We start from the raw sequence: 12761 nt of genomic DNA, 5'->3' as shown, positions 1-12761 counted from the left end.
TAGAGCAAGCATACTAAGAATCAATCTGCATGTCCCCTTTTCATTTACAAGACAAATACTTTGGGTCTGACATTTTCTTCTGCTGAATTTTAGTTTGCTCAGAGGCTCTGGGGGCCCTGCAGTCAGGAATTGTGTCTGTTATGCCTTGGATGTGGGACAGTATCACCTTTACTCTTTACATCTGGCATTTAAACCTCAGTTCCCTTCTCTCACCTGCTGTTCTTTGGGATGGCAGCTCAGATTTTTGCCGGCTGTGCCACAGCAGGCAGTGAAGCAGTTCTTCCCCACAAATGCTTTCTGCATGCTTCCCATAGGTTTGGCCCATCCCTTTGTTCCTTCTCATGGCAGAGATGTCAGATTTAGGTGATCTTTAAGGCCCCTTTCAATTCAAACCATTCTCTGATGCTATGATTTGAAACTTCCAGTGCTTAAAGTTCATCCCAAGGAAGCTATTTTTATTTTTATCCAGTCTTTCCACCTCGAGCAGATAACTTCCATGAATGAGCCATCACTGAGTCATTGACATTTCAGGATTAAATCAAAGCAATTAGCCCTGCCTTTTCCAGCTGATTTTCATTGAGGTAACATGGCAACTAGACAAAGGTCAGTGCCCCATGAGTATCACTCAATTCCCCTAAAAGCAAGCAAAGGATGAACTAAACCATTTTAATGGTGCAGGAAAATGACATATTATGCATCAATAGGCAAATGAAATCAAAGCAAGAGCTTGAGATCACTCTCACTCTGATGCACACCTGGTAGCTCAAGTTCTTCATAGAAAAACCACCATCACTAAGTCACAGGTGTCCACGAAAAACAAACAGTTGGTGACAGAGGCCACTAAAGGATCTATCTGAGATCTGCAGGGACACCACAGAAACGCCTGCAGAGTTCATGAGTTCACCTGTGTTGCCATATATATAGTGCAAGAGCTCTATTGCCATTACATTGCAAGGGTTCCATATTGCCAGTTTCACACCCTCTTGATGTTTCTTGTAGGCAGCTCCTCTAAGCACTGACTCTTCCTCATCCTCACAGCAGCCAACTGACTCCAGTTCCCACCAATCCACTCTTTTATAACACTATTCTGATGGGCTGCAGGTGTGGCCTGTTAACATCAGGCCTGCTCCTAATCTTTAGTAATTGGTTCAGCTGCAACTCTTTAGGGGATAAGATTACATTCTATACCACCTTCATTTACCCATACTGCATCCCCCTACACATCTGATCCAACCTGCAATGTCCTGTTGCCACACCAGGCTTATTTCCACCAAGCAAAGCCAGAGCTTCTTCACCTCCCCGCTCAAAATTTACAGAAGTGCTTCATTTCATGAAGGAAATGAAATCCCAGTGAAGTTTTCAAAGCTACTCAGGAACCTGAAGACTCACACACACATAACTGACCTACCACTGAGAAATCAATTCCTTTCCCTGAGGTTTCAGGAGGTGAATTTTAGCTCAGGTGCACCAGAAGCTGAGTGCGCACACAGTTGATTTTCAGCTGGGCCCAGAGCATCAGTGACTCATTCACATCCACCCCATTCATGCCTCTCTCTGTGCCTGCTCAGGGCCTGGGAGAATGAGAATGGGGTTGGATGAAGAGCCCAGGAGGGATAATGCACTGAAGTCAGCCAGGAGACAGGCAGGTATCTGACCACTCAAAATAGTGATAAAAAATAACCCCCCCAGATTCTCTCAAAGCCCTGTAATTGCAGTGAGAGTGGTCATCTGTAATCTCAGAACTCAGCCACAGATTTGCAGCTGAGATCTAACAGAGAATCAGTAAAATAGAAAAAACTTTGCACCCGTTTGCTGAAAAATCCAACTACTGATTAGCATATTTCTAGTTTCAGGAGAGCTTTTTACATATTCCCAGGACAAAAACTGAATCACACTGCTCTGATGTCTGTGCTCTTCTGACACACTCACCTCACTGGGTCAGCTCAGAGATCCTGCTGTGCCCCTCAGCATTCACTGACGGAATAAAGTGCTCATGAAAAATAAAACTGTTATTACTGTTGGATTTTTTTTTCCCAGGAGAAACATGCTGTGAACACAGGAGAGATGAAGGGATTAAAAACAGATTAAGGCCAAAAAAAAAATCCAGACTGAGAATGGGTTTGTAGGTGGACAAGGATGACTTAACTGTGTGAAAACATCTTTGTGGGGATCCTTTAGTTCTCCCAAAAAAGGAGTAAGAAGCAGCAAACCGCAGAATTCCCACTGCCACAGCCACTACTGGAACTGGGTATGCAGTGAACCACCACAACTGCACTTGGATTTATCCCTGTCCCTTCTGAGACAGGCTTGGAAACAGAAAGCAGAGCCAAGTGGGGATTTGTTCCCTCACTTTCACACCCAACAAAAGCCTTCTGATTTTTGGGCTGCTAAGGAGACTTCCTGAGTCACAGGCAGCTCTGGTGGAAATGTGCCTGATCAGACATTAATTTGGTAATTAATGACATAGGGGCAGGTAAGTGAGTTTATACAGGACAGTTATGTAGAGTGGGAAATTCAGAACTTTGGATTAGATGGCCAAAATTAACCAAAATGTGAAGCTATGGGATCCTGTCTTTCTTTAACTCAAAGTTTTCCCCATGAAGAATGAATGTGGTTCTGTCTCCCAAGGTGTTGTTAGGGTGCAGCCCTGTCCAAATCCCTGCAATCCCACCAAGGACATCACCCTCCACATCCTGAAAAGAAAAATAAGCCCTTGATGAAAAGGACTTCTCAAAAGGACTTTCCAAGTCAGGAGTCTCTCTATCCCCCCCAGAGCTCCTGGATCAGGAAAAAATTCCCCCAAAGAAGGAACCTATGAGGAGCTTTCTCTGTGGAAGGCCAACACTGGGGAATCTCTCTGAATCCTGCTTCCCCCTTTCCCCTTCATCCCCAGCCTTTTGCTCTGCTGTCCTGCAAAGGAATAGGGTGTCCCCTCCTTGTGAATCCTAGAAATCCATGTCCAGCACCCAAATTCCCATTTTCCACACAGGTTCCCACACAGAGATCAGAGTTTTCAGTTGTTCAGGCGTGTTAAGATCAGACCAGAACCAATCTTTGAAATCCTTCTGCTTCCAAACTCTGCATCAGCTGCTCCAGCTGCAGAGCAGGAATCACTCTGGAGCCTGGAGATCCTGCAACAAGTCCTGACTGCTCATGATGTACTCTGAAATACACAAATGCTGATGTTTCAGGGATTACTGGCATAATTCAGCAATTCCTAAGTTAGATAAAAATTCTTAGAAATGAGAAAAAGAATCCCTAGGAAGTCACATCTAAGTTTAGTTAAAATGGTGATGATGCACAAGCAAACTAATTTCCTATTTTCTGTGTTTCTCTCATTTCCATAACACATTTTCTATTTTCCAAAGCTCTGTTTACTCCCTGGCTGACTGAGGAGGATGCAGCTCCTCTGCATTAATTCCTCTGCATGGTCAGGGCATTCCAGCCACCAGGGGTTTGGGACAATAAAACCAAACTGGGAAAGGTTCTTCCTTCTTTTGGTTTCCCAGGGAAAGCTCTTCATGAGACTTGAGAGTATTTTCTTTCTTTAAAAAAATGCTGAGTTTCTATTCCTATAATTTGTTTCAAAGTATTGCTTCTCCCAGCACAAGTCTCACATGGAGCAGTATCTGCTCCTCTGTTATTCCCAGCACTGCAGAGAAAGAAGTCAGCACAAAGCAATCCTAGTTTTATTGATTTTATGAATTTGTCCCAAGAGCTACCAATTATGAACTCCAAGAATAACATCCGAGGGGAATGAAAACCACACTGAAAAAAAAAAAAGAGAGAAAATATCTACAAAAAATCCATTCCCCTTCAATTTCCATGGGAAACCTTATTTCTCATCAACTTCTCAAGCTGCTAAGAATGGCTGTTCTAATCTGGGTGTCAAGTCTGGATGTTGGGGTCCAAAACTGAGTAGGAGGTTCCTTTTCCCAGGACAGCAAACCTTGGGCAAAGCATTGAATGACTCTCAGAGCCTGAGAATTTTATTTGGACAAGGATGCAGCTTGAAGTTCTGCTCTTCCAAGCCACAGAAATTGCAAAGATTCGCCATTATATGAACAGCTAAGATACTTCTGTGTCATAGCAGAGCACAGAGGGAAACCTAAAGAACCTGAATCTGCCTAATTTATTGATTTAATTGTTCTGCAGAACAGGCAGGTCAGAGCTGAGGTGGTACTGCCCCACTGGTAACATGTTGGGATCTCTGCTGGTCAGAGTGACCCCCAGGTATGTTAGAAAGTCTCTTTTCCCTGCCCAGTGCTTGAAGAAGGAGTCAGAGCTCTTCAGTTCTCGGTCTCAAGGTTGTTTATTGTTTCTTATCTATAAAATTCTTTCTTCTGACCTGCTGAGGTCCACTCAGTAGGACAGACAGAGGCACTCTGACCACCTCAGAGGTGATGTTATCTTTTATACTAAAAACTACGTGTACAATGTTTACAATCACTTTCCAACACCTATCACCTATGTTAGACAGTGAGCTTCTACTCTAAACCAATCCAAAAGTGCCAACATCACAGCAGAAGTTGGAGGCCAAGAAGAAGAAGGAGAAAGGCTGGACATGCCCAGTTCCCTCCATCTTGCCCCCTGAACCCCCATACCAAAAACCCCAAAAATCTACTTTTTCACCCTGTGATAATTTCACTATTATTCTACCTAAACTGTTGCGGCTTGCAGATCTTCATATAAGGTTGGTAACTTGCTCCATGGGTCATAATCAAACCCACAGGTGTCTTGGGCTCTGTGCCAGGGTCTCTGAGCCCCCTGGCAGGGGTCTTGGCTGCTCAGGACAGCCAGAGGGATGTCCTGGGTTCCCACAGTAACACACCTGTGAGTTATTGCTGGTCACTGGGAGCACCTGGAGCATCTGCCAGGTCCTGAGGGAAAATCCAACAGCTGCTGCCAGGGACAGCACTGAGACATCAGATGGACACAAAGGGCAGCAGTGCCAGGGTGAACACAGCATTTCCAGCCATGAGCAGCCCCTGCATCATCCCAGGGCAGGTTTTTGTTGCCTGCTCAGGCTCCTCTGATTCCTTTCGTTTCCAGCTCCACATCCTCCGTCCCAGCACCCACCGGGGAACAAAGCTTAGCACTGCCCTTCCTGCAGCTTTCCAGAGCAGCCCCGCTGAAAGAGGCAACACCCCACAGGAGCGGGGACACAGGATCCCTCCCAGAACGTCCTTTCCATGGTGTCCTAGTCCCTGCTCCACCTCTGCGAGGCTCTTCAGCCGTGCAGCGGGATGGGGAGCAGCTCTGTCCCAGAGCAGGGTCACCCAGCAGGGGACACTGGCTTTACCTGCACTCTAAGTGACACCCTGTGGCTGGCAGGCGGAATGGCGGCTGACCATGGCCCCAGTGACACTGAACCCCAGCTCTGCTGACAGCAAACACAGGCTGCACCCCCCTGAGCCCCAGAGTGCCTCAGGTGAGTCCCAGAGTGCCTCAGGTGAGCCCCAGAAAGCCTCAGGAGTTCAGCACCTGGCAGAACAGCCCCATCCCACCTTCACAGCTCCACCTCAGCCTCCCACAGCTTGTCTGGGTGGAAAATGGGTCATAGAGCACCATAAAACAAGAAATCCCAATCCACAAGGAACAAGAAAAATCCCATGTCCACACTACATGCAGCTGGGTGGGATTTTTCATTTTGATATGGTGTGATGAGGATTTGTGATATATTTACTTCTTTCCCTTCCCCATCTGCTCCTGAGCCATTCCCTATTCCTCCTCGTGCTCCAGAAGCACACCGTTTTGCAAGTATCATCTAATTCCAAACTTGTGGAAAGAAATGGACTTCAGTCCATCTGTTTGCCAGCTGGAAGTCACTGCCAGCCTAGACAACAGCAAGTTCCAGAGAGATGGATGGGGCAGCTGCCTTAGGGAAAGGAAGAATCACAAAAGAAGCCTCCAAAACAATGTGGGCAACCCTTTGTTTGCTGACCCTCCCATTGGCCCAGGGTTTAAAGCCCTCTCCAAGATGTGCCACTGCTCAGGTCTGACTGACTTTGGTGCAGAATGGCAGCTCCAGTTCCAGTTTTGGTGAAGTCTGGGTGAATTCTGCCCCAAAGCCAAGCCTAAACCGAAGAGAACCCAAATCAGCTGCAACAGCACCACAGCAAAGCCATCTCAAGTTATTAGCAAAGAACAAAAGTAAAAATCCATGTTGAACTGGCTGGAGAAAAGGTCCTTGAATGTTGACCGAAGGAACATTAACAATCTCCTGATTTTACTACAGCAATTAACTTGTGTCCTGGGCTCAATGAAGAAATCACATGTTTTACATGATGACAGTAGTGGGAGCAAGAAAAATGGATTCTTTTCATTCCTCCTCGTAAATATTTTTTCCAACACTTCTCTTCCAGACTGCAAAATCAGAGCCATCTCATACCACAAATTATGCTTCACAAAGGAGAGACAAAAAAGAAGAAAAATTTGGGGGGGGGGGGGCAGGAGAAGCCTCTCCCATCTGTGCATGACTGAAATCCAGAGCCTCCCACCGTATTTGTGGAAGATGTGTGTATTTGTGTTCCTCTGCAAAAGCAGCAAGAGAAAATGAACAAAAATGGTTGAAATCTTAATCTGGACACAGAGCTATTGGAGACAAGCTGACCTAATCAGCTGCAGATCTGATCTCCTCAGAGAGAACCTTTACAAGCTTAAAAATGAGGTTTTATTTCCTCCCCCAGAATTCCAATTCTGGACCTATTTTTTTCCACTGTCGAGTTTGTTGCATTTCTCATCAGTCTCCTTCCTTTAACTTTCATATATTCTTGACTTCCTAGCTGACAACACTGTGTTTTACCCCCTAGGAATCCTGATACATGGCTACTGCAAGGCTGCATACATTTTAACAAAAAAAAAGGGTCTTTTTCTAGTGATTCCATAACTAAAATTGGCCACAAAACATTTATTTTCATCCCAAATCCTCTGTCATTAAACAGTGGGATAAAAGCCTTCTGGACATCTAACAAGGTTACAGAAGACAGATGAGGTGAGAGTAGTTTTAGGGTTTCATAGTAATTTTTTTTGAATGTGGAAACACACATGCATGCCCATGATGGACATTTTATTTCTCTCCAATAATGATGAAAAGCCATCAGAACTTCAGGGCTTTCTGTCATTTACAGCAGGACTTTGCTTTCAAAAACACAGCCTTTAGAAATCAAGCCAGAAAAACCTCTGGGGAACAAGTAAGTCATGTGAATGTGATCAACAGAAGTGGTCAAGACACTAAAATACATGAGATAAAACATAAATGAAAATGTTAATTGAGCCTCTAGGCCAGCCACTTCTAAAAGTGCACATTTCTGTAATTATCAGGACAGGGCTTGCCCACAAAATATGAACAAGACTCTGAGACTTGATTTCCTAGCAAGGCTCATGTTCTATATGCAGGCTGGAGCCACATCTCCAGAACTCTGAGCAATAATTAATCAGAAGGAAAAGGAGCAAAGGTTAGATCTCCATAAAAGAACAGGGTTCTAACCTACAAAAATTAGCTCTTTCAAAAATTGACTCATCCCTTTAAACCCTTTCCAAAGAGGGGAAATGCATACCAGAAGAGCTATTAATTCACTTTTCCCCCCTTCCCTCAGCACACAAAATATTATTCCTTTGTGTTCAAGATGAGTTGTGTTCAACCATGAACTGCAGGAATTCTTCTCTCAGCGTGGAGCAAGCCCTGCTGGCAGGTACAGGTGTGATCCCTGCGCCAGGAGCTCCTTCCCCCATGCCCATCCATGTGAACAGCATTTGCTCAGTCACCAACCCTCTCCAAAGCTTTCTCAGCAGGCAGCTGGTTGTAGGGCCAAGGAAAAGGTGGTGCACACCCCTCAGAACAAGGAGGAACCATCAGGGCAGGGTTAGCAGTGGTTATGTGCCTGTTCTCAGCTGCACAGTCCCCGGAGAAGGTGAGGAGGATGCTTTGTGTGATATCCACAACACTCCTGAGAAGTGGCTGCTTCAGTCAAAGAGCTTCCCTAAACTGCAGGCAGGGATTTGCAGGCAGGGAGCTGCAGCTACAGAGACCTTTTGTTGCTGTGGATCACAAAAGCAGTTTGATCTCAACCCCCAGGTGTGGGATCACTTCAGCACAACACACGGCCAGGGATGAATTCAGCTGCCTGAACAAATGCATTGGATCATTTGTCACTGAGCATCTGCAACACCTGTGTGGCCTGGGAGATGAAACACAAACCTACAACAAGGCTGAAACAGCACTAAAATACCCCATGGCATATCTGACAGCACTGTCACTTCTGCAGGGGCTGCTCAGCTCAGCTGAGCTGCTCATTTAGGCTGAGCTCAGTAACTCCCCAGGCTTCATTCCTTCTGTCAGTTAGAGCTCTGACTTGTATTAGAGCTTCAATACTTAAATTAGCTGTTGATACCACTTGGAAATACCTAGCTTTCTGGGTTTTAACCTGAGAAATCTTCTGAATACCTGCAGCCCAGAGCAAAGTGAGCAGCCCATGGTGGATGGGTGTCACCACAGAACACCCCCCCTGCCACACCAGGTGTTTGAGACAAACTCAGTTCAGTTGAGGCCACAAAAGTCAACACTTTTAACATTTAACCCTGGTTTTTTCCCTTTACACAGGGAAATCTGTAGGGGAAGTGTCAATGGAGGCATACTTTAGCCTGTAACACGCTCCAAGTATGTGCTTGAACAGCTGCTTTTTAGCAAGCAGCAAAACCAGACTCATTACGGGCCATTTGCTGAATTAATGAAGCTTCAGGATATCCTAATAAGTGAATTAATCTGTTTCCTAAAACAAGACTAAAAGCTTCACACTGTCAAAGCACAAACACACCTAGAGGGCAGCAATGATATTGTCATTTTCCACTAAATATAGAACCTGAGCAGAGACAAGTGCACAGTCACACACTGCACCAACACAGACTTTTTTTTTTCCCTGTTTCTTTTAATTTTTTCCCCTTTGAGAATAATACATAAAAATTGCAAAGTTGTAAGTGGATGGCATAATTTTCAGATCCTTGGTCAAAGAGCATTTTGCCCATATTCACACTGCAGGGTAACCAGAGTGCGATCTGTCAACATGGCTTTATTTCCCAAATAAACGGGGAGGAAAAAAAACCCAACACATCACCAAAATAACAAAATGTCAGGGATAAAAAATCCTCACAGGCTGACAGACTTTGTTTTACGAATGCAGCTGAAACTTATCTGAGTCACTCAGCAGCTCCCAGGAGACACAGAGAAACACAGACCCAGGCACAGAATCACCACGGGAATTTCTTGCAGTTAGGATGGAAATATTTTACACAAACAGTTTATTCTAGTGTGGCAAAACAGGAGGGGAGTTTTTTAAGCACAAGTTCTGTTTCTTAAGGAGTTTTTAAAATGATTTTTCATTGAATTTGCTGGCATTGGCAGGGTTTGATAGCATTCCCTGTCTAAGAGTGAACAGCAAAGCCTGAGAGGTGACAGGATGGACACAAAGCAGGGGAGGTGCAGCCAAAGCCTCTGACGAGCTGATCTGTGCAGGAACCTACCTGTGAGTTTTTGTCTTGAATTCCATCCCCTACATGCACAGAGACAACAGTGAGGGGCAGAAACAGCCCCATGAGTACCAAAACCTGGCCATGGATCATTGTCTTGTGCTTCTCTTGAGTTTTTCCAAAAGCTTTCCACACAGTTTGGGCACTTCCCAGCCTGCATTTGTCAGTGTCTGCAATTCAAAAGCTTTCCTTGACAGGGAATGCTGCCGGGCTCATTCCCTGCAGCTGATGAGCTGCTTTTAGGAAATTGGTGGGAAATTGGAATCTTTGAGAGCCTGATTTCTAAAACTGAAAAAGAAATCACTGAAACTGATCCGAAATTTTTACAGGCTTTCAAATGAGGAATATGCTGACAGATATACAAAATATACTCACAGATATACAAAATATACTCACAGATGTACAAAATAAATGCCATAAATATACCTGTAGTTCCTAAAAGGTGGCAGCTCATGAACATGGGATACCTGACAGTATAATAAATGCTGAGTTACAACCTAGAGCTGGATAAGCTCTCAGTAGAAGAAAGGCAATGCAAGGTGATTTTTCTAAATTGGTCTGATTTTGCTCTCCAAAAAAAAAAAAAAAAATCAGTATAATATAACAAACCATCATTTCTCCCTCTGCTTCATCAAAATGCAAAACAAAATAGGACAAAACTACATGTCCTAGGCAGAAATCTTATGTTGATTCAAGCCATCTCCTATCAGACCCTCATTTTGAGCTGTATTATTCACCTCTGAGATTTGCAAGATCCATTTCCCATTCTTTAATCAGTTGTCTGTGCTCATTTTATCATCTGCATGGGGAACACAGCTGAGGTTTTCAGCACAATCAGCCTCATCACAAATGAGGCAGCCCACAAACCAACTTGGTGAAATCATGCAAGTGGTCAGAATGTGTTGGTATTTGGTCTTCCCAAATTCTGGATGTGTTCTGCATGCAGAATTTTATTTTTTTTTCAAATGCCAAAAGAGATTGCACCTGTGTATTGGAACCTTAACCTGCTGTCCTACTGCTTTTCCAAGCTTTAATCACTTAACTGCTATTTCCCAAGGAGCTACTGATTCCAAAATTTGACCGAATTTTGATATAATCCTTTCCTCTGTGTTGTCTGCACTACATCTTGGAGGAACCACACACATGGAAGTGTCTAAGATCAACTGGAGGTAGCTACTCACATTTTATGTTGAAAGGAGAAAAATATCCATTTCCTCAGAAAATAATGCTTCAGCATTTCAGTAACATATTTCCGTTAGTATTTATTTTAATTAACATGCAATTGTTTTAAGAGCAAAGAATTTAAGAACACTTACTAGCACTGCAATACAAGCATCAGCCACCACTGAGAAGGAGAAGAGCAGGGAAGAACTTTACATCAGGTCATTGATGAACTAGTGAAAGCATCAACAGAGTTTATAAAAACCAAACTGGGGTAGTCAACATTTTTTTTTTTCTTTCATATACAGGAAAAATATTTAAATTCTTTCCACTGTGTTCTGCACTGCCCTTAATTCTCAGAAATTTTCTTCTGGTCTCAACTGAGACTTGTCCAAGCAGTGAAGTACGTGCTGTAATCAAAGCCAGCATCACCCAGCCCACTCCAGCTTCCCTCTTGTTTTATTGCAAAGACCCAGGTTTGAGATTAGAGGGCTTTAGGACGATTTTGCAGTTCTCTGAGGCAACCTTTTACTCTGCTCAAACCTGTCCCTGACAACAAACCCGGCAGGGGACTTTGTTTCACAGAGCCAAACAGCAAACTTCTGGCCAGTTACCTGACCATGATACCTAGAGCTGGGGAAGGAATGAATTCACTTTCTAGAAGTTTAAAAACAACATCTAAAACGTCAGGGTCACTCTTACAGGATGCTAGCCCCACAAAATTAACACTACCTGCAAGTGAGATCACCAACACCCGAGCAAAAGTTCAGAGCGAAACATGGAATGAAATTATCTCAACAGTCAAAACCACACTGAAAAAATGAGTGACAAACAAGTGGGTGCACATATTTGGAATTAATATGTTTAAAAATTCTTAATGAAAGGTCCAAAGGGTATTGACAAATAAGATCTAAAATGTCAGAGTCACTCTTTTACGAGATGCTGGCCCCACAAAATTAACACTACCTGCAAGTGAGATCACCAACACCCGAGCAAAAGTTCAGAGTGAGACGTGGAATGAAATGATCCCTACATGGAATGAAATTATCCCTACCAAAAGCACACTGAAAAAGTGAGTGACAAACCAGTGGGTGCACATATTTGGAATTAATATGTTTAAAAACTCTTAATAAAAGGTCCAAAGGGTACTGACAGATAAGCAAAAGGAAATGAGTGCCTGGGTCCCATAGCCTGAATAATAAATTTGTAGTGAGTCATCATGATTGTTTACCTCAAAGAATAAAGCATCCAGGAGATTTCTAAGGAGCCCCCATGCTCCCTTGCTTTGAATATCATTTGCCTCCTAATTTCCTCTCCTGTCTCCCGTGCAGAGCTGATGCAGCTCCAGCCTCAGCAGCCAGTCCCTGATGAAAGTTGCTAAAACAGATTGCAGCCCTCAGCCTTCTTTCTGTCTGATACATCCAACTCCCAGCAGGGTCTGAACCCCTGCTCACACAGCCAGCCTGGAAAAGGCACTGTCTGTCCTTTGAAAACACAGTTTAGGTGGTAGGATGAAGTATTCCATGAGCCAAAGGTTGTCTAATTATCCAGGTGGGTGAAGCAGTGCTACAAACACACTGAGCTGTAGGCAGCTACACATGCACAAACACACAAAGCACAACAAACCCTCCCCAGACTGCAGAGGATATTTTCTGCCTGGATCTCCCTAAATGTGCTCCAGCAAAGAGGAAACAGTGTCCACAAGTCTGCGCTTCTGAGAAATCTGCATCATTCCAGGCAAAAATTTTGAATATACAGGCTGGAATGTGGAGGAAATGTTGATTCCCAAGCAAACTTTTTTTTTTTTCTTTTATTTTTTTTTTTTTTTTAATGGAAATAGATTTTGGGTGTCCCCAGGCGCCTTCTGAACACGAGATCTGCGGGAGAAGAAAGGAGTTTGTACTTACTGGTGGTGTTGTACTTGATCCCATTGAAGAACTCGGGGCAGGGTCTCTCCACGAGTTCCCCCGCGGAGGTTCTGGGCCAGCAGGTCCCGATCTGGTCCGTGGTGGCATTGCAGTACGGACCTGGGGTCAGGAAAAAACGGGACAGAAAGGCAAAAAAGAAGCGGTTCA

The 12761-nt window shown here is 44.1% G+C and overlaps 1 protein-coding gene across 1 annotated transcript in view; it reads right to left on the bottom strand.

Moving 5' to 3' along the window:
* The window catches only part of CRHR2 (corticotropin releasing hormone receptor 2), a 108726-nt gene that overhangs the window by 95462 nt on the left and 503 nt on the right, over positions 1-12761 (bottom strand). The window contains 1 exon segment of the mRNA XM_005424328.2: positions 12594-12713. Coding sequence (XP_005424385.1) covers positions 12594-12713 — 120 coding nt within the window.

This window comes from Geospiza fortis, unplaced genomic scaffold (genome assembly GCF_000277835.1).
Source record: "Geospiza fortis unplaced genomic scaffold, GeoFor_1.0 scaffold182, whole genome shotgun sequence".
NCBI lineage: Eukaryota > Metazoa > Chordata > Aves > Passeriformes > Thraupidae > Geospiza > Geospiza fortis.
This window is presented reverse-complemented; position numbering and strand designations above follow the sequence as displayed.